Source organism: Microtus pennsylvanicus, chromosome 10 (genome assembly GCF_037038515.1).
Source record: "Microtus pennsylvanicus isolate mMicPen1 chromosome 10, mMicPen1.hap1, whole genome shotgun sequence".
Taxonomy (NCBI): Eukaryota; Metazoa; Chordata; class Mammalia; order Rodentia; family Cricetidae; genus Microtus; species Microtus pennsylvanicus.
This window is the reverse complement of record NC_134588.1, coordinates 20,955,772-20,977,322: the sequence shown is the minus strand read 5'-3', so window position 1 is coordinate 20,977,322 and position 21,551 is coordinate 20,955,772. Positions and strand designations below refer to the sequence as shown.

The following is a 21,551-nucleotide window of genomic DNA, read 5'->3' as shown; positions in this document are numbered from 1 at the left end:
ATAAACTCTTCAGTCAAGGAGGGTCCCTCCTTCATTTGTCATTCAGGGATTTCTACTTGCCTATGATATGCACATGTAGAGTTTATGTTTGTGTATCTTTAATTTTTATAATGGTCAAACATCAATTATTCCTGACCAAAATCTCCCCTATTCCCAAGTTAATTTATAAGGCTTCCTAATTCTCCAAGTGCCTTTGTGTTTTAGGTATTATATTTATATATGAACACAAAGTAATTTTTGCTGTGTATACATGTCTGTTATATGTGTGCTATATATTGTATGAGAGCTATGATTATTGTACAAGTGCTTTGAGTTTTATGTATGTCTGTTGCAAGTGATATATATTATATATATATGTTGTATATCTATCATATGCATATGTTGTATATGTTCTGTGTATATTACATGTGTGAATGTTATGTGTGTGTTGTGTGTATGTTACATATATTCCGCTATGTATGTCTGTTGTTTCTGTTGTTTTTGTGTTATCTGTGTTGTGTATATGTCATGTATTGTCCACATGTGATGTTGTATGCACTGTGGGTGTGTTGTCTGTTTATGTGTGATATTGTAGAATAAACACAAGGCCTCATGCTCGCTGAGCAAGTGCTCTACCTCTGAGCTGCATCCCCGCAGCTGGTTTTGCAGTTATCCTAGATCACTTTCATATTAAAAAGATAACAGGCAGAACAATCAGTTCCTTTTATTGCCAAGTGTGAAAGAGGTGATTGGTAACTGGGGTAAGATGAATTTATCTCTGTTTCTTCATTGCTGTGATTAACTGGCTGGCCTGAAGCTCTCCCCCCTGCCTAGAGTTTGCTACATCAGTCATTTGCCATGGGGTGTGATTAATTACAAATGCTTCTTAGGCCCACATGCAAATAACGAGAGGCCCTTTGATCCTATCCTGAGGATTCTTGGGTCTGCTGTCCTCTGTCCCTATGTAACTGCCAACCTGAAGACTCACGTGTCCTCTGCCTGCCACAATTCTGTGTGTGCTTGGTGAGGACCTGATGGAGACTTGCCATCAACTGTCACTTTTCTAACTGCCGTGACAAAATACCTGGCAAACGACCTTAAGGAGGGAAGGGTTTTTTCCATTTCTCTTTTTGAACTCACAGTTCTAGGGGGAAATCGTCTGTCATGGGGAAGGCATGACAGCAAGAGTAGGAGCTGGCTGGTCACATGGCACCCACAGTCAGGAAGCAGAGAGCAGTGCATGCTGGGGCTCAGCTCACTTTCTCCTTCTCATTCCAGCACACCAACTCATGGATTGGTGTAACTCAGGTTTAGGGAGGTACAATGTAATTTCTCATTGAGTGAACGAATTGGGGAATAGAAATATGGTTGGAAGACAGTGATGACATAGGATGTATAGGGAATTAGAAGAACAGAAGTGGTTTTATGAGAGTGACTTGTGCTACAACAGCATACCCGCACTATAAGCTGTGTAGGTCAATGAGTTAACTGTTAATCAGAGAACCAGCTAAGAACAAAGATGTGTGCAGCCCTGGATTTGTACTCACTAGCCCCAGAAGTCATCCTGAAGTTTGAGTCTTTCCGGCAGCTGTTGCTCAACACAACAACAAAAAATCGATTCTGTGTTTCTACTTCTCCCCTAGAGCTTTTGTGTTGGAAGAGAACTTCAAAGTCCTGCCCTTCTTCTCATTGGAGCATGCATTCCATGAGGAAAAAGACTTCTGTTGGGTGCCATAGTCTCATAATTCCTTGTGTTTGATATTTATTGTATGGATAGAGGGATCTGTGCTTCCATGTGTGTATGCATGTACAGATGAGTGAATGGATGTGTGGATGGTTGGATGGATGGATGGTTGAATGGAGGAGTAGATGCATGGATGGATAGATAGATAGATAGATAGATAGATAGATAGATAGATAGATAGATAGATAGATAGATAGATAGATAGATAGTTGAATGGATGAGTAGATGCATGCATGGATGGATGGATGGATGGATGGATGGATGGATGGATGGATGGATGGATCGATGGATCGATGGATCGATGGATCGATGGATGGTTGAATGGAGGAGTAGATGCATGGATGGATGGATAGATAGATAGATAGATAGATAGATAGATAGATAGATAGTTGAATGGATGAGTGGATGGATGGAAGGATGGATGGATGGATGGATGGATGGATGGATGGATCAATCACTCCCACTTCTTTCATCCTCAGCTTCACTATACCTTTTATCAGAAAACTATGGGTCATGCCATTTTACAGGTCAGTATACTACATTGGAAAGAATTCTAATTAAAACTTTCTAATTGGCTTTATAATACTCTACTCATTGGTGAGTCAAGAATGGCAGGCCTCCCTCCAACTTAGAGCTAGGGGAAATGGGTATTTATGGATTATAGATAAGAACAACATTCAGCAAATACTCAGGAGAACAAGAAGTTCTACATCCTCTTTGATATGAAGCATAGTAATTGATGACATGGTGAGAGAAAGAAGGAAGGAAGGAAGGAAGGAAGGAAGGAAGGAAGGAAGGAAGGAAGGAAGGAAGGAAGGAAGGAAGGTTAACCAAATAGTCTTGAAATATGTACTGAGGTTTTGGTGTCAACTTGAATTAGTGTCAGTCAGTGATATTCATGAGCCACCCGATTCTCAGATTCTCACCATTCAAATGGCGGAGACAGAAAATACCATTCATAACATGATACCATATACAACACACCTTCTTTAAACTAAGTGTTTAGGTTAACATAGGAAGCGCTGGATTTCTTCTTGAAGTCTTCATACGTATTTGTCATTATCCTTTGTTCTCAGTCATTCCACTGCTTAACCGCTCTCCCTGTGCCTTCTTCCTCTACCAGCTCGTTCCCTTTCTTCCCCAGTTCTACTTTGCTTGTGTTCTGCTTCATGCTCTGTTTCCCTGTCTCCGTAAAAATCCACTTCCTTTCTCTCATGTCCTTTTTTTTCTAGACTTAAGAGCTATGAACACACACCTGTAAATATAAACATGCAAAAACACACTCATATAAAATTTAAATTTTGGCTACACCTGTGAGTACAAGCATTCAGTGTGTCTTCTAAGTCTGACCTATTTCATTTAAGATAATCATTCCCAGTTATATCCGTTTCCCTGAAAATGTCATATTCCATTTACCTTTATACCTGTATAAAATTCCATCATGTACCACACTTCTCTGGTCTACTCATGTGTTGATGGGTCTGTAAGCTGATCCCCTTTCCTGACTATTGTAAGCCACACAATGGTGCACAGTGGGTGTGCAAGTACCTCTGTGGGGTGTAACATGTATTTACTAAAGGAATGCATGCAACACTGCTTCCTGTTCTCATTATAAATGGATTTACTAAGAAAGGCTCCATGAAGTATTGTTCTGGTAGGATACAGTGGCCAAGGTCTGAAAGGAAATCTATATAAACATATTTCCCCTACCTAAAAGACAGGACAAGAAGATTTGGGGGGAGGGTGCACCTAGGTGGGACGTCGTGATGCACCCTGATGTTGACTGTGAACCTCACTACCATACACTGCCGTACATCTACTATTCATGAAGCATGAGGGTAAGGTCTTTTCTTTGTATGCTGCTGTATGGTGATGCCTAGAAATGAGCACACAGGGGACCAAAGGCATCAGTAAAAGGCTTGGAAATGAGTAGCTCCCTCCATTCAAAACTACTGGATACTCAGAGCAAGGCATAACTGAGCAACTATTTTTACTAACTTCTCAAAAGTGGGGGGGGGGAGATCATCTAGAGAAATTGTCATTTCAGTACCCATAAAATGTCTCTTTAGTTCCCCTTGGAGTGCAGAGTTCACTCGCATAAATACATTCAAATTGCAAATGTTATTCAGTATAATACAGGTTAGATCAGAAGGAGGAGGAAATTATGGGCTAAAACACCTTAACTTCTGCATCTGTTGAAGAAGAAAAATCAAAGTGAGTTCATTTCCTTGGTCCCAAAGAAAGATGCTATTTAGCCTAGGTAATACAGATGACTGTGTCAAATTATGGTTTTCCTTTTTCTGCACTCTGTAACCCAGCTTCTGAGATGGGCTGAGCTGCCTAGCTCTGAGTGTCATAAAAAGAAATGTCATCATGATTTTTTGGGGTGGGGAGGAGTGTTCCAGCTCTCCAAGGCATACACCTTGGGTCTGAGGACACCTGCTTTGAAAGAGGAAGGCTCCGGTGAGAAGGCCCAGGCTTCCCAGAGAAACCTTTTCCTGTTGGCGGTCAGCTCAAGTGCGGCTCAGTCTGTCTCATTGCTGGGTTTCAAACAAAACACTCCCCATGTTTCTCTACTTAGAATTATTCTCTTGGTAGTCACTTTCTGTTCTGTTTTTTTAATTATCAGGTTAAGGGGGTCATCTTTTATTTGTTTATTTTTGATTTTGTGGTGCTGGGAATTGAACCCAGGGACTAATATGAAAGCAATGTTCTACAACCCCAATCCAGGAGCATTCATTTCATGCTCTCTCTCTCTCTCTCTCTCTCTCTCTCTCTCTCTCTCTGTCTCTCTCTGTCTCTGTCTCTCTCTCTCTGTCTCTCTCTCTCTGTGTGTGTGTGTGTGTGTGTGTGTGTGTGTGTGTGTGTGTGTGTTTGTGTGTATCCAATGCACAGAGCACATGTGAAGGTCAGGGGTCAGGGAAGTCAATTCTCTCCTCCCACCATGTGGGTTTCAGGGTCTAATTCAGCTTGTCACATAGTTTGGCAGCAAACCCCTTACCTACTGAACCATTTGACTGTTATTGTTTTTGAAGAAAAACAAAAGACATAAGAAAGCATGTGAAAGACTGGAAATAAATATAGGTAGTTGAGGAGATGCTCACATACATTAGTGATCAGTGAAGAATTATCAGGACAGCATTGGTATACTGTTTATAACCATTTGACAAAAAATTAAAAGGCTTCTAATATCTTGTGTTGGTGAGAACATAAATCAGAGAGTATCTTTTGTGCTTCTTTCATGAGTATAAATTGTCAGATCACCTTGGGAAATACTTTGACCTTGTCTTGTAAGGATGATCATCTGTATTTATTTATGCGTTAACTCTACTCTTAGAAATATGCCCTAGGGATGAATTAGCCTGTAGATACCAGCAAAGTTGAACTATATCATTTTGTAAATAAAAACATCCAGAAGCCTCTAGAATGTTCACTGCTAGGGGAATGAAGAAACAAACTGTGATGCATTCACATGGTGAAATATTGTTCAACAATAAGAAGGAAGGAGTGAAAAAGAAAGTAAGAAAGGAGAGTATCAGAGTTTGTCCACTGGCAACTTTTGTAATGAAAATGCAGGGTGAGAGATGCGGTAGACATAAACAATGAAAACACTTTAGTTTGTGTTTCGGTAGTGCTTCCACAGTTATTTATTATCTTAAGTAAATAACAGTATAATATGAAAGTGGCATACTTAGTTCATTGATGATAATGTGGCATGAACAGTCCATGATCAGTCCATGTGTGAGAATTTGAAAGCCAAGATGTAAACAGAGACTGCTCACTCATTTCCTGGGTACTCAGACCTGAATAATCACACAAAACCTTTATTAATTACAACGCTGTTTGGCCAATAGCTTAGGCATATTCCTAGCTACCTCTTACATCCTAAATTAACCCATTTCTATGAATATATGTATCACCATGAGGCTGTGGCCTACCGGTAAGTTTCTGGCATCTCTATCCCTTGGCAGCTCCATGGCATCTCCTTGACTGCCTACTCTCTCTACTTATCTCTATTCAGATTTTCTGCTTGTCTGTACTCTGCTAAGCCATTGGCTGAAAACCACTTTATTCATCAACCAATAAAAGCAATACATATACAGAAGAACATCCCACATCACTAAGTTGGCAAAATTCCTATATTATATTATAGCCAAAAAAAATCTGACCACTAAAGAGTAGCATGGAGTGTGGTATGTTACTCCTGCTTTGGATGTTCAAGGCATTGGCTTCTCAACCCTCAACTCTGAAGTAGGAGGTAAAGTAGCTTGAACTGAAATTTCTAAGACTCCAAGAAATGTCTAAATGTCACACTTCTTATGCATTAATTATAAAAGTTTACACTGCTTCTGATTTCTGGTCTTGTGCTACCTTCTTAGAGTCAAGAATGCACTCCAGTTATGTTAAGTACCACATTCCTACTAGTTACAAGCTTCTGTAATTGAGATAATCCAGGAAGACAGAACTGTTTCAGGTCAGATGGGAGAATGAGTGAGATAGGATGGGATGGGTAGCACATGAATCCACATATGCATGGATAGGTGTAGGGAGAATGGGATGGGTGACATTAATGAAGGAATTGGATTGGTGGGAGAATGAAGTAGATGGATGTACAGGGTAGTTGAAAAGATACTTGCATGAAGGAATGGGTGGTAGACATATGGTTGTTGGAGAAGTTGGTTCACTTGGTTATTGAAGTTGAGAAGTCTAATGATTAGCCGCCTATCGGCTAGGACCAGGGAAGCCATTCTCATCACTCATCCCAAGTATAACTGTTGCAGAAGCAGGGAAGTCTATGGTATGATTATGAGACTGAGGCCAAAGACCTGAGAACTTGGGGCTCATTGGTGCAGGGCTGTGTCCAAAACCTAGAGGACCTAGAGTTCAAGAGCCGTGTGTGCTGTGTAGGCTTTATATGCCTCTGAGAGCAGAGTCACCATTAGGACACCATTCTAAAGCAATGTAGTCCCTTTCACTTAATGCTTCCTTTCTCGTCTTCTTCCCCAGTGGCTTTGGTTTTATGTTACTTCACTCTTTTTACTCAAAAGGCATGTACTCTCTTCCCTTTGCTAACTTACCTATGTCCACTCAGTGCCCTAGTAACAGCTGGATAAAAGTAGCCAGCAAAGAGTCAAACTAGATGGAAACAGGCCTGACCAAACACAGTGCAGATCGTACATGCCCTGTAGGGAGTCAGCCAGTGTAGATAAGATGAACAAGGATATGGCACAGAAACCCAAAGCACACTTCACTGGTGAGGACCATAAGACATTGTCTTAGTACATTTTATGTTGCTCCAAAAAGCAATTTTAGGAGAGAGGGGCTAATTCTGGCTCACAGTTTGAAGCTCAGTCTGTCATGATGGAGAAAGTATGGCAGCAAGAGCCTGAGGCAGTGGGAGCCTGAGGCAGCTAGTTGCATTGCATCCACTCTTGGGAAGCAGAGAGAATTGAATGCTGGTGCTCAGCCCATGTTCTCCATTTAAACGGTCTAAGATCCAAGCAAGGAAATGGTGCAGGAGTCTTGGATCCCCCAAAACTGGGATTACAGGTGGCTGTAATGTGGGTACTGAGGATAATGAGGTTACCAAACCTGTATCCTCCACAGAGAAATAAGCACCCTTATTCTCAGAGCAGTCTCTCCAACCCTAGCACTGTCTATCCTTAACCCAAATTCCTTTACTTCATAATTGGTTTGGCTTCCTGCTAGCATTTTCCATGTAGACGTGAACATTTCTCAGTTCAGAATTCCATACCACTGGGAATTTCCATAGCAAGTTATATTTCAAACTTGACTCAACTTTTAAGTGTGGATTATGATTATTAAGTAATTCTTAAATTGGAGAAGAAGATGAAATCTATCAAATGATACATAGCATAGGAACTGAGAATTAACCTTTGGGATAATATAGAGGTCATCAGAGACGGGTAGAAAGATGGACACGTCCTTCAACTAGTGCAGATTGACATCAGATGGGAGAGGTCTCAAGCATGCCGAAGGAGAAGGATTAGAGGAAGTTAAGATATAAATCCTTCAAGGGTCTTCTTTTTACTCTAAAATGGTGTAGATAAATGGGGTCACTTAAGAACTTCGTTAAGGATGGAGAGAATCACCACATATTAAATGCTGATGGCAAAAACCCAAGAAAGGAAGGGAAAAATGAAGCTGTAAGGGACTTGTATATGTGAAAAGGCTGCCTTAGGAACATGACATTCATCTACAGTGACTAGGAAATTTGAGGGCTTATGGGGAAGTGCTTTTATGTACAGATGGGACTTTGTTCAACTCTCTCGTGACTTCTTGTTTTCTGGGGGAAATATACAGACTTGTCCTCAGGAAGAGCCATGGGTAAGGAGGTGCTGCTGTTTTGAAGAGAGGGGAGGTGGAACGGGCTAGAGAGCTCACCCAAGGTCTTGTGAATGAGAAGGGGGTTTGAGCATAGCTGGGTGTCTACCCCTCCACTGTGCAGAACCTAAAGGAAACAAAATGATGGCCTGGGGGTGTGGCTCAGTTGGTAGAATGCTTGCCTAGCGCTCACAAAGTCCTGGGTTCTACACCCACCACCACGTAAACTGGGCATGGCAACACATGCCTGTAACTCAGCCCTCGGAGGTGGGGGAGGGCGATTAGAATTTCAAGGTCATTCTTGGCTACATAGCAAGTTTGCAGCTAGCCTGGAATACATGAGATCCTGTTTTGACAGAGACGGGGGCGGGGGGAGTGATGAATCCAGGAGAATGGTGTAAATAAGAATGGAGGTTGGTATCATAACAAGAAATGTCCGAGGAACCATGGGTCACTGGTATAATCAGTGGAATTATGTTCTGACCTAAGGATTGTGGGACAGAGAACCAGGCAGCCTGAGCAAGGAAGCAAGTGCATGCTGAGTGGAGAACAGCTGTTTTTCATTGAGACTATGGAGACTAACTGTGTTCTTGGTGCTAGTGTGTTGAAGACAAGATCTTGAGCCTAAAATACTATTAGGGGACTCAAACATAATGAATTTTTAAAAATATATAAATATAAATCTAGGATCTTAATCCCATAGCATGGTCTCCCTTGTTTTATTTATCTTGCTGTCTCTAAAACCTGTCACAATGTTTACATAGAATGAAAGCAAAGTGTTTGGTGATTGAAAGAATGAATGAGGGGGTGAATGAATGAATTAATTAATGAATGAATAAATAATATACTGCTTGAGAGTTCAGTAAATGACTATTTCAAATGATGGAGACAGAAAGTCCAACTTGTTCAGTTTAATGTCTGTATTTCCTTAAAATGATCAGTCTTCACTCACTGGCAATGAATGTGGCTTGGTCTAACCAATGACATTGAGGAGCAAATCTGGTGTAGCTAAGCAGTCACAATATTTTGGGGTCAATACCAAACTGTGACTTTAAAGTAATAAGTAAAATCATGAAATTGGGTCTGAAAATAAGTTAAAAAAGAACAATTCCCAAAGTGAATTATAAGAGTAACTTTACATGTATTCCAGAGTTACCATAATGAAAAGAACTCGTGTGTGTGTGTGTGTGTGTGTGTGTGTGTGTGTGCATGTGCAAATGCTCAGCCATAAATAATGGGACATCTGCCCACCTGCCCCCTACTCCAGGATCAGGAAGCACCTTGGAAGAGGACAAACATCATTAAGAGCCAGAGCAAGGGGCGGAGTGCTGTGACAAGCTGTCTTCAGGACACAACATGACTACAGCAGTCATGAACTCATAGTAGCCATGGTTACCAGCACAGGATCAAGCCAGTTAATAACTCTACAGACTCCCAAGTCCCATCCCCAGCTGAGGAGCTATTGGCAGTTGACAGTTTCTGGGGACAGAGAGTTCATTTTCTTTGGCACTGTGGTCACTGAGAGGTTGTCCATGCCCCAGTGGCTGACCTCATACTCACATGAATATAGGTATATTAATTCAACTCAGTAGGTTGAATAATAATAAATTATATATGTATGTGTGTGTGCTTATAAATGTGTATATATATGTGCATGTATGTATGTGTGTATTTGACTACTGGAATACATGATTTACATTTTCAATTATTTATATTTACCATGTTATAGATAACCTAGTACAGCAAATAACTTTGCCCTCAACTGTTAACACATTCGAGATGATAAAAACTAAAATTTATTCTGGGGCCAGGTTCTTGCCCCATGGAAAGGCAGAGACGGGAGATGTGAGAGTCAGAACCAATGGCCTAGAGATGCGTGTGTGTTTTCAAGTGGTGTGAGCAGACTGAAGCTTACCCCACACTGCATGAGCCTGAAGACTGTGGATTCAGGATCTAGACTCAAGGCAGGGAGTGTTGAATCTCTTGAGCTCCTCCACTCCTCTAAAGTGATTGGTTTATGGGTTCTTTGCTGTTCATTTGTTTATATGTTTGCTTTATTTGTATGTGTTGGGAGGGGTACTATATATGTGCAGGCACCCGGAGGACAGTTTCAGGTATTATTCCTCGCGTACTATCCACCTTGCTCATCCTGAGACCAGGCCTCTCTCTCACTGGCCCAGGACTTACCAGTTTGACTATGTTGGCTGACCAACAGACTCCAAGGAGCCTCCTGTCTCTGCCTCCCACTTTTTGGAGAGTATGCCATTGCATGTGGCTATTTTTCAGGCTTCTGGGAATCCTCTTGCTTGTATAACAACTACTTTATTGGATGAGCCATGTCCCCAGGCCTGTTTTTGGCTTCTGAATCATGTTTCCTCCACCCCCTTTCCAAAGGCCAACCGATAGCCAAAAATGCTTGATTACCTGAAAGGAGGGACAAACAACCAGTCATTTTCTGTATCTAGGTTATAGGAAGCTGTGATATCAACCGTCCTCACACACCATCCTCACAAACCCTGCCACAGCAAAGGTCAGGGGTCACTGCAGAGTGTGCTACGTTTGTTAGCGATAGCTGGTCCATCAGTGACTACCCATCCTCCGTTGCGTGGAAACGACATTATCCCCAGAATAGAAAGAAGCACGCTTCATTCTAAGTCTGTGATTGGCTTCATTGAAGAACATTTGAGGCCATGTGTCAAAGAGCCTGATGGATGTCCCCATGGTGAATCACACTACCACACAGAGAACACTCATCCCGTGTCATCACAGATCCCTGATTCTTTTAACTTTTCAAGGGAAAATTTAGGTTAGATTTCTGATTTTCCATCACTGGATTCTGAGATTCTTGAACCACCCTCTCATCATTTGATCCCCTGAGATTAAGGAAGAGTGCTCGGAAGAGTGGCATTATTCAAGGAACAAGTGCTAGGCAGAAGGAAGTGGCATGTCCCCCCAGGCACCGCAATATATTTGTGATTCTCTCCCTGTTTCGTCTCAGCTCCTTGAGAACCCAACTGCATCTTATTCTCCGCGTCAGATGCCTCCAATGGTCTGTGTGCACGCATCTGACATACCTTTGGGGACTTGCTAAGTACTTGGCCAGCGTTTTTATATCTAGTGTAGCCTCTAATTCCTCAGCTCCTGTCAGATCCACCAGGAGAAAAGCAGGCTCCCTAGCAACAGCAGATAGGGAGGGGTAAGTGCAGGAGTTGCTGCCTTAGCCAATCGCCCTTGAGAACTTGCTGAGAGATCTTCTCTAGGTCTTCAGGGTTCTCATCTGAAAAAGGCAATTAGATTTAGACCTGCAAGCCTTTTATAAGCAATAAAAAAGTTATTCTTGGGAGGGGAGGGGCTGGTGAGATGGTTCAAGTGAAAAAATGCGTTTGCTACAAAGTCTGATAACTTGAGTTTGATCCCCAGACCCACAGAAAGAGAACTGACTCCCTCAAGCTGTCCTCTGACCTCCATACCTATGTATGCATGAGCACACACACACACTTACATGGGGGGACGGAGGGAGGATGTGGGGTGAGAAATAAAATTTTAAATGCTAAAAAAAAAAATCCAACACATCATTTTGATGGCTGGTCAGTGTTTTACCACAGCCACAGGAAGCAAGCTAATACATCCACTTAAAGTATATTTTTACTTAAAGCATAATTTCTAGTAAGATTATTCTGATTATTTGTATATGATATATTATGTATTGCTTTATTCTGCATTGTATTTAGAATAAGCATATTGTGTATGTACATATTAATATTGCAACAGGATCTCACAGAACTGAGGCTAGCCTCACGCTCACTAGGTAGTTGACAGTTACCTTGACTTCTGCTTCTCTTGCATCCACCTCCTGAGTTCTGGGGTTGTAGGCTTTCACTAATATACTGAGTTTTATTCCATACTAGGAATGGAACTTAAGTGCTTCCTGCATGCTGGGCAAGCATTCTACCTTCTGATCTACATTCCCAGGCCCTCTACTATTCTTTTTAATAATAAGAGAAGGGGAGCAGGGAGGTACCTCAGCACTGAAGACAGTTAAACATGGTGACCTTTGTGTGATCCCCAGAACCCATATGGTGGAAGGAGAAAATGGATCCCTGCAGGCTGTCCTCTGACCTCCACAATATCCCTGTGTCACGGTCCCCTCTCCCACACCGGATAAAATTAATTTACCTAATAAATTTTAAGAACAGCTTTCTGTATTAGGTCACACATCTGCAGGAGGATTGACCCTAGTTCTACATCAGCATGGACTTCAGATGTCTTTCAGGGCATCCACAGCAAGGGAGAGAGACACTGTCTTTAAGACAAACAAAAAGATTAAAAAGTTAAAAATAAATTAAAAGAGCAACTTTGATCCTTTTTCATTATTATTTTCAATGCCTCCCAGCTCCCTTCCCCTGCTGCTCTGCTGTTGCCAGGCAGACAGAGGTGTGCCTGCGTGTAACCTAGGGATTTCTGAGGGGCTCTAGCAGGCTGAGCTCGACAAAGCAGTTCCTTAGACATTGTTTTGTGGATTCATGAAGACCTGATCGGCGGAACACATTAGCTTGTGCTCTTGACTTCCAGGTCAGGAGCCCGTGAGCTCTCCCAGTGCACAGCTTAAAATATGGACCAATAAAAGGCACAGGATGACAGTTTACTCCTCAAACTTCAGCACCACAGCTCCTGTTTTCCATATTTTCACAAGCAAGCAGGAAACCAAACCCACACAGCTATGATTAATCACTTGAAATGAAGAGAAAGTGAAAGCCGGGTGGGAATAGAAGCTCTTTCTGGAACAGCTAATTTGAAAACTTGAAAGACACTCCCCTTGTCCCACTGACTTGGAGACGGCTATATAACTATGATTTTAAGTTATTTCTCTCCCTAGAGGACTTCATCTCTTATGTAAACAAGAAGTCATTTCTCAGTTTTCTGCAGTCTGGACAACAGATCCCTTCCAAGAATGAATGCTATGAGTGGAAGAAACTGTCTTCCCCAGAAGGGAGCCCCTGGTTGGTGATTCTCTACCAACTGGCCGGCTCTGAAATCATATACATACAAGTAACATTATACAGGCTGGGAAGGTTTTAGTTACATATTTATGAATATATTATAGATTGCATATTTAGATATGTATGTATATATCTCAGAACAATTTTAAAAAGGGGAACTGGAACTGAAAAAGCATGGGATAAAACCGGACTCTCTGAATATAGTGGACAATGAGGGCTGCTGAGAAGCCAAGGACAATGGCACTGGGTTTTGTAACTATTGCATGTACTGGCTTTGTGGAAGCCTAGCCTGTTTGGATGCTCACCTTCCTAGACCTGGATGGAGGGGGGAGGACCTTGGACTGCCCATAGGGCAGGGAACCCTGACTGTTCTTCGGACTGAAGAAGGAGGAGGAAGGGAGTGGGTGTGGGGAGTGGGGGGAGGGGGAGGAGGCAGAAATTTTTAATAAAAAAATAAAATTAAAAAAATAAAAAAAGTGGCAATGAATTTGAGAAAAGGCAGTACAAGGAAGAGATTGGGCATAAGAAAAGGAATGAGGAAAGTTACACAATTATTTTTTAACTTAAATAATTAGCAATAAACTAAAAGGGACTTCAGAAAAGTAATATAGCCATTATAGAAATCAACATAGAGGGGCCTCAAAGATTTTTAAATATAACTATCCTATGACCCAGCTATACCACTCCTGGGCAGATACCCACATCCTACCTCAAAGATACCTGTATACCATGTTCATTGCTGAATCACCATAATGCAGGGAAGCAGAACCAGCCTCGCTCTCCATCCACTAGTGACTGGAGAGTGAAAATGTAGTCATACACTCAATGGGATTTTATGTAGCTGAAAGGGAAATGAACGTATGAAGTTTGTGGGAAAATGGATGAATCTGAATAATTAGACTCAGAGTGACAAATACCGCATGCTCTCTCTAATGGTCTAGCTTTCAGTGTGTGTGTGTGTGTGTGTGTGTGTGTGTGTGTGTGTGTGTGTGCTTGCATGCATGCATGCACTCTATGGAACTAGAAAGAAGACAAGAGGGGAAAGGAGGGAACAGAGGAAAACAGGACACATGAGAATTTAAACCCAAAAGTATATACTGGGTACTGCAAGGCAACTGGAAGAGGGGACAGAGATGGAGAAGAATAAGAGAGGAGAAAAAAATCAATCAAACCAAATTTTGTATGAAAATGCCATAATGGAACCTTAGTTAGGGTTTTTAATGCTGTGAAGAGACACCACGACCACAGCAACTCTTAGAAAGGAAAACATTTAATTTGGGGTGACTCACAGTTTCAGAGATTCAGTCCATTATCATCATGATGGTGAGCACGGCAGCATGCAGGCAGACATGGTGCTGGAGCTGAGAGTTCTCCATCCTTCAGGAAACAGGAAGTCAACTGACAGTCACGTTATGGGAAGCTTCTCTCTCTTGTCTCCTCTCTAGTTCCATAGAGTGCATGTGCGCACCTACACACACACACACACACACACACACACACACACACACACACACACACACTAAAAGCTAGAAAGAGACCTCAAAGCCCACCCACACTTCCTCCAACAAGGCCACACCTCCTAGTAGTACCACTCTCTTTGGGGGCCATTTTCTTTCAAACCACCACACTAATTTTAAAAGAAAAGCTAAAATTCACAATAAAATGTTTTAAATTATTTTCCAGCTGCAGAGGCTAGGATGTATAAGATCAAGCTACCAGGAGACCTGGTGAGGACCTCACTGTTCCACAGCTGTCACCTTCTGAAAAAGAGTGGGACTTTAAACCATTTACGTCTCCAGCCTCCCAGATGTATTCCCTGGCATCTTGTGGGGAGAAATTCTAGGTGGATTAGGATCTTGGGCTCAAATCCAGCATTTTTCAGTTGTTACTAGGTTCTTGAATCTGCATTTATTTTAAAGAAAAGAAAACTCGGAGACTAACATCTTAAAATGAGTCATGGACGAAGTGCACATTTGCAAGAAAATACGGCTTTTACAGCTTCTCCATCACTCTTTGGAGTTGACCTAAACAAGCCAGTGGGCCAACACTGAAAAAAACTTCCCATGTGACATTGCGCCCAGCTGTTTTCTGATCAACTAAATATAACTTCCTTTCTTTCTGATTACTTTTCCTTTTCAAATGAAGTCCTTTTTTTAATTTTACAGAATTAATGAAATCATAATTTCAAATGACAGAGTTAAACCAAAGTGTTTTTTCATCTTCAGGAATCTTGTTTTTAAGTTCACTAAACAAAAAAAGCTCAGAGAGAAAAAAAAACCCAGAAATTTGTTCTCTCTTCTTCCCATAACTTAACAAAATTAAATTTCTCATGAGTATATAACCATGGGATTTTAGTGTTTCAGGGTCACCACTGCTAGGGACAATACATATTTTATAGGTAACCTGTGGACTTTCTTAGGGGATATTTTAATGAACTGCCGGACATTGGGAATCATGAAATAAAGAGTTTCTTCCCATTTCTGGAGGGATCTGAAGACAGAGCATCAGTGGGGTCGGGTGTCTCTCCTGGCTTCTGCTGGTGGCTAGTCGTGCGTGGTCTTCTACATGACCGCAGACCGCCATCTCTGAATCTCACTGTCATGGCATGTCAGTCACCATGTGTGTGAGTTTCATCATAGCATTTCCCACACACTTCCTGGTTCTTTGTGTCCTCCTGCCCTCCAGCGACATCAGTTGTGTTTCATTGCAGCCCTCTCCTATTCTTGTGTGATCTGTCCTTTGTCTGTGTGTGCTGTGTGTGTGTGCGCATGCATGTGTGCTTGTCTGTGTAAATGTCAATGTGTATAAGTATATGTGTATGCAGGTACACATGTGTGCACATGGATGTAGAAGCTAAGGGGTCACTACCGGTGTCATTCCTTGGGTACTATCCTTTTGATTCTTCTAAATTTTATTTTCATTTTTTAATTGATCCTTTGAGAATTTAATACATATATACAATTTATTAGGATCATATCTACCCACATATTTCCTCTCCCAAGGCCCCCTGGTCTCACTAACACACTCCTCTCCCAACTTTTTTTTGTATTTTAAATATCCCATTGTTTCAGTTACTGCTGTCTGTATGTGCCTCAGTGAGGTCATCTCTGGAGCATGGGTGACCTCCTGGGGTCATCTCTGGAGCATGACCTCCTGGTGACCACACTTGCAGATAGAAATGCATCTCCCTCCCTAGAAGTTATCAACTCCTCACTCAGGGCAGGGCATCTGGGCTCGAGTTCTCACTGGCTTGATCGTGTGTAGGACTTGTACCTGATCCATCTGTCTCTGCATCCTCAGGACCAGGACTGTAAGCCCCTGTCACCACTCCTGGGTGTTTTAACATGAGTGTTGTGAGATTTTTCCAAGGATAGAAGAACAGACATACACTCACCCCAGATAAGCCACTGACAAACCAAAGAAATGATTCTTCTGAAATCTAACTTAGAAAACCTCTGACTACCGGGGTTGCCATAACCAGCTTTTCTACATAGGTGCCTGGGTCTGAACGTGGGTCCCTATGCTTGTCTAGTTAGCACTTCATAGGTCCTTCAGCTTGCCTAGCAAGCACTTCATCTGTTGAGCCATCTCCCTATCCTGGTGTGCTTAAACTTCTCGGAGCGTCTTGATTACACCCGTAATGAACTTATTGTCAACTAAAGTGGGGGTCTGAAGAACCTCTTTTGGGAGGACATAGTTCAATCTACAGAATCACCCAATGCCAAAAGCAGAAGGTGGCAGGATAGAGGAATTAATAAGTCTTTGACTTCAGCGAGGAGACGTCAGCTTGGACCTGCTAGGTTCTTGGGAACCTGGAATAGCATGAACCATAAACAAACAACTGCAGGAAGCTGTAATCTGTAGCCAGGAAAAGTAGTTGGGGAGCCCTGGATAGCTCAGAGATGTCTTCTGACTTACATAATCAAAACAAGCAAGCCCAAGGGCTTTACCTACAAGTCATTTGGCCCCTATGCCATGTGCAGATTCCGAAGCTGTCATCTCAGTGACTCTTCTGCAGCTGGGATATGATACCCTGAGAGAAGTACCTTGAGAGACAAAGGTTTCTTCTGGCTCTCAGGTCAAGTTCATAGAGAAGTCAGGGCTGCAGAAGCTTGGAGCAGTTGGTCACATCCACAACCAGCAGTAGGCTCCCCAGTGCTCACCTCCTTGTCCCATTGTATTGCAGTCCAGGAGGGGTTCTGCCCTCAGTCAAGAGGGGTCTTCTCACGTCAGTGAAGGTGATCAAGCTCACCCGCACAGGCTGCCTCTTGGGTGATTGTAGACTCTGTCCCAGTGACAGCACTGACCATCGCAGGAGTAGCTCCCAGTTAGGACACAGGTACAAGGAGCAGTGCCCCCACGGGGGCCGTGGGAGCAATGAAAATGCAGGGAAATAAGTGGGAGATGGAGAATGCCCTTGGTTCACTTAAAACTGAACTAGCCAGCAACTCCCTGGTTTCCATCTTAAACCGTGTAGTGACTTAATTAGAACGATGTTTACATGTTTGCTTTTATTCTCACACTACAGCTAATTATTTCCCAGCACTACTTGTTCTTCACAGTGTGATATAAGTTTCTCATTTATGATTCATTGATTCAAGACTATTTATGTGGTTCATGCTGTTTAATAGGTGTCATTTTGGGCATGGTAGATAGAGCAAATTTTAAAAAAAAAGACTAAATCCTTGCCTTATTTTAGCTAAGAAGGAAATAAACAGAATAGAATGCAAGTCCCACATCCAAGGATTCGACCAAGCCTGAATGAAAAAATACCAGAGTAAAACACTCGAACTCATCATTATTCCATGAACAATGCAGGGTAACAGCTACAGCATTTGCAGTTTGGCACGTGTTATGAGAAATTCAGAGGTCATTCACAGTAGACGGGAGGATTGTGACCGCGAAAGTGAATCATTTGAGCACCTAGGAGTTTGGGCATCCCTCACAGGTGTTAGGGCATCCTGGAACCACTCCCTGTGGCTACTGACTAATAACCATAATAATGCCAACTAAGGATGTGTGCTTTTAAAGTATTTACTAGGTGGGGTTTGTGTGTGTACATACGTGTGTGCGTGCGTGTGTGTGTGTGTGTGTGTTTATGCAGATGTGTGAGCACAGGAGCCCATACATCACAGTGCTCATGTGGAGGCCAGAAGACAATTTTCTGTAGTTGGTTTTCTCTCTCTTCCTTATGTGTTTCTGGGGATTGAATTCAGGCCGTTACGCCTGATAGCAAGACCCTTTTGTCACTGAGGCATTTAAGTAACCCAGTGATGCACAGTTTAAATGGGGAAAATGGGGTGCATATGAAATAGCAAGTCCACTGCCTCCAGAGACTGACTGGGTGAGGGTCTCTCTGTAGAGTGAATGCTTGAACAAAAGTTGGGATGAAGTGTTGACGTGTGATATGTGCTGGAGCTTATGGGCAGAGTATAGCAGGTACGGTGACAGGACTGGTGTCCCCAGGTCAGTGTGGACAGAGCATACTGATAGAAGGGATGGAAATCAGGGTGGAGAAGAATTCAGGAGCCAGTTGTGTAAGACCTTATGGGCAGTGAAAAGGCTGGGGGTTCCAGATCCAGCAAAGGGAATGGGGGGAGCAGTCTTAACAGGGGAGTGAGTGACTCTGTTTCCAGGGAATGCAGTGGCTTCTGCACAGAGAGCAGGCTCATAGGAAATGAGCGTGCGGACACATCTAGGCCTTCCAGCATGAGGGGCCAAGTGCTGAGCACTCCATGGGAACTCAGCCCACCAGAAAGGCCCCTGGGAACAGGTGACAGGAGAAAGATAAGCAGAGTTGTCAGGCTCACAGCAGGGCAGAGGCAGGAGGACGCACTTGCTTCTTCTCTTCCTGATGCCCAGACTTAGGTGGGCATCACCAGGAGTCAGGAAGAAGAACACAGGACTTGTAGATATGGTGATGCAAGGGAAGCCTGCAAAAGGGGAGTGATCGTGAAAACAGACAGAAGTTTATTAGAGATCAGAGAGAAACAGGTGACTATGAGTACAAGTTTCCATACATGAAACATTGGCACATATATCTCAACATTAGCTGCACACAGTGACACGTAGACATCAGTAATATCTGTACACACACACACACACACACACACACACACACACACACACACACGAGGTGGGGAGAGCCAAATAGTTTTCATCTCAATGCCAAAACAATTCACAGACAATGGTTGCCCGAATTGCTATATTAAGGATTCTGAGGCTATATCAATGAACATCCTGTACTTGCTATGATGTGGGGAGGGGAAGGGGCCCCATCCATGCCAGATATGAGCTGTGAAGTCTGCACAGCCAAGCAGTTGTCAGCCAAGCTCCTCACCTTGAGAACGTCTTGAAGGGAATCTCTTGTTTTCTTTAAGGTGGTGGTAACACCTCACCCTGAGTCCCCTGTGGAAAGAAAGAGCCATGATTAAGCTGAAATTCCTGGAATACAGGTATTCCTCTTCCTTCTCGTTCCCCAGGAATTTAAAGAGGTCATTTCTTGGTATCATTTCTTCCCGAAGGGTTTGCTTTTGTTTCTGGGGGGGGGGGTGCCTGTGGGAAGGAATGCAAGAGTGTGTGTGTGCTGGTGCATGTGTGCTTATGTATGTGTGTACATGTGGAGGCCAAGACAACCTTGCGTGTTTACTCCCGGGTGCCCTCCGCTTTGTGTTCGAGACAAGGTCTCTCACTGGCCTGGAACCTTCCAATAGGTTTAGCAGGCTAATCACTGAGCTCCAGGGATTTCCCTGTCTCTACTTCCCCATTGCTGAGAAACCAAGCACTTGCCACTGTGCCCAGCTTTTACAGGGTTCTGGGGATCGAACTCAGGTCCTTGGGCTTGCAAGGCAAGTGGAACAACTGAGCCATCTAAAGCCTGGGTTATTTCTTTCTCCTTTATGCTAAGGAGGATGTGAGGTAGCACACTAGTCTCTTGGCCATTCGCTGCTCTACAGACTCTGCAGGCTGTGCACACTGTAGAAACAGACCATTCCCCTGACACTGTCTGTGGAAGTTACTCTAGAGGGAATGGTTCTGCCTGTGCAGGTGGAGTTTGGTGTCACCCTGTGGTTGCAACCCCATGGACTCCCATGCCATTCTAGTGGTCGTCCTGCATGTCTCGGTGTCCTTCCAGGATGGGGTGCAGCTAATGTAGAGATCTGGTATGTCATATCCTTTAGGAATTCAGCCAGACAGCAGGGGGTCAGGTGGAGCATCTTCTCTGAGAAGGAAATTTTCAAATGAAATCAAGAGGTTCAGGAGTCAAACCTTGGGGATCCTGAGGTGCATCTCCTCCAAAGTGAGGTGACCCTGCTTGCAGTGTGCACCATGGCCAATCCTGTTCCTAATCTCCCTGCTTATCTTTCCCTTGATTTTTATTGTGAAAACTCTTTTAAATGGGAATTTGTAGGATTATCTTTAATATTCTGTCAAAGCCTCTGGTGCATGTTAATTATCAGTTTAACTAACTCGGAGCAATTTATGTGGCTATTACCTGAAGATAAAATATTTTACATTTTTTTTATTTTTAATCTCCAATAGAATAACAAGTTATTTTATTATTCAAATAGGGCTCACTTCCTGCTGTGTTCAATACAATTTTTAATAAATATGTAAATTTTAAAATTAATTTACAGCATGCATTGGGAGGCATGATTTTGAGATGACAAAAAACTTGATGGATCGTAAAATTGTCCCCCTCCCCCTTACAATCATCAGTCACTGAGAACAGAATGTGCAGGCCTCTTATAATCCTCCAGCCTTTCCTTCATCTTGTTTTGTTAGGGACTCACTTGAAATTGATTACAAAGTAATATGTTTCTTGGACCATCACTCATTCACAGATTAATTAGATATTTTAGTTGCTATCCCGCTGTGAGGGGGTACAGCTGTCGTTCCTGCTTTGTTGTTGAGGGCATCAGACGAGTAACCTTGATAATTGCTCCCACGTGAGCGAGGCTACCAGGCCTCACTGACCAAATTCTGGCCACATGAAGTAAGACATCCTTTACCTTGCTTGTGTGTGTGTGTGTGTGTGTGTGTGTGTGTGTGTGTGTGTGTGAGAGAGAGAGAGAGAGAGAGAGAGAGAGAGAGAGAGAGAGAGAGAGAGAGAGATACAGATACATGTTTGTCCATGCATGCACATATAGAGACCAGAGGTCGGTCAACATTAGATGTCATCTCCTGTAACTTATCTTTGGAGATAGCATCTTTCATTGAACCTGGGACTCACACCAGTTCAAGATCCCATGATCTGCCAGTGACCACCCTCCCCCAGTCATACGGTGACAAGTAACCTCCACCACTTCCAGCTTTTTGCATGGTTATTGGGGATCCAGATGTGGTCCTCATATTTGCATGCAAGTACCATACTTGCTGAGCCATATCTGTGGTCCCCTACTATGTTTCTTTTCTAATTGGTACACAGCAAGATTTCTTTATTGGCTGTGACCAATGCACACTGACATTCTTGTAAGTGGTGA

At 42.8% G+C, this 21,551-nt stretch overlaps 1 protein-coding gene across 3 annotated transcripts in view; it reads left to right on the top strand.

Annotated features, from left to right (window-relative positions):
• The window catches only part of Nckap5 (NCK associated protein 5), a 791,944-nt gene that overhangs the window by 743,723 nt on the left and 26,670 nt on the right, over positions 1-21,551 (top strand). Inside the window, exon 16 of one of the 3 annotated variants that reach the window (XM_075987773.1) lies at positions 19,449-19,523. The exons of the other annotated variants lie outside the window; for them this stretch is intronic. Coding sequence (XP_075843888.1) covers positions 19,449-19,502 — 54 coding nt within the window. The 3' untranslated portion in view covers positions 19,503-19,523. The remainder of the gene's footprint in view (positions 1-19,448; positions 19,524-21,551) is intronic. 3 annotated transcript variants of the gene reach the window in all.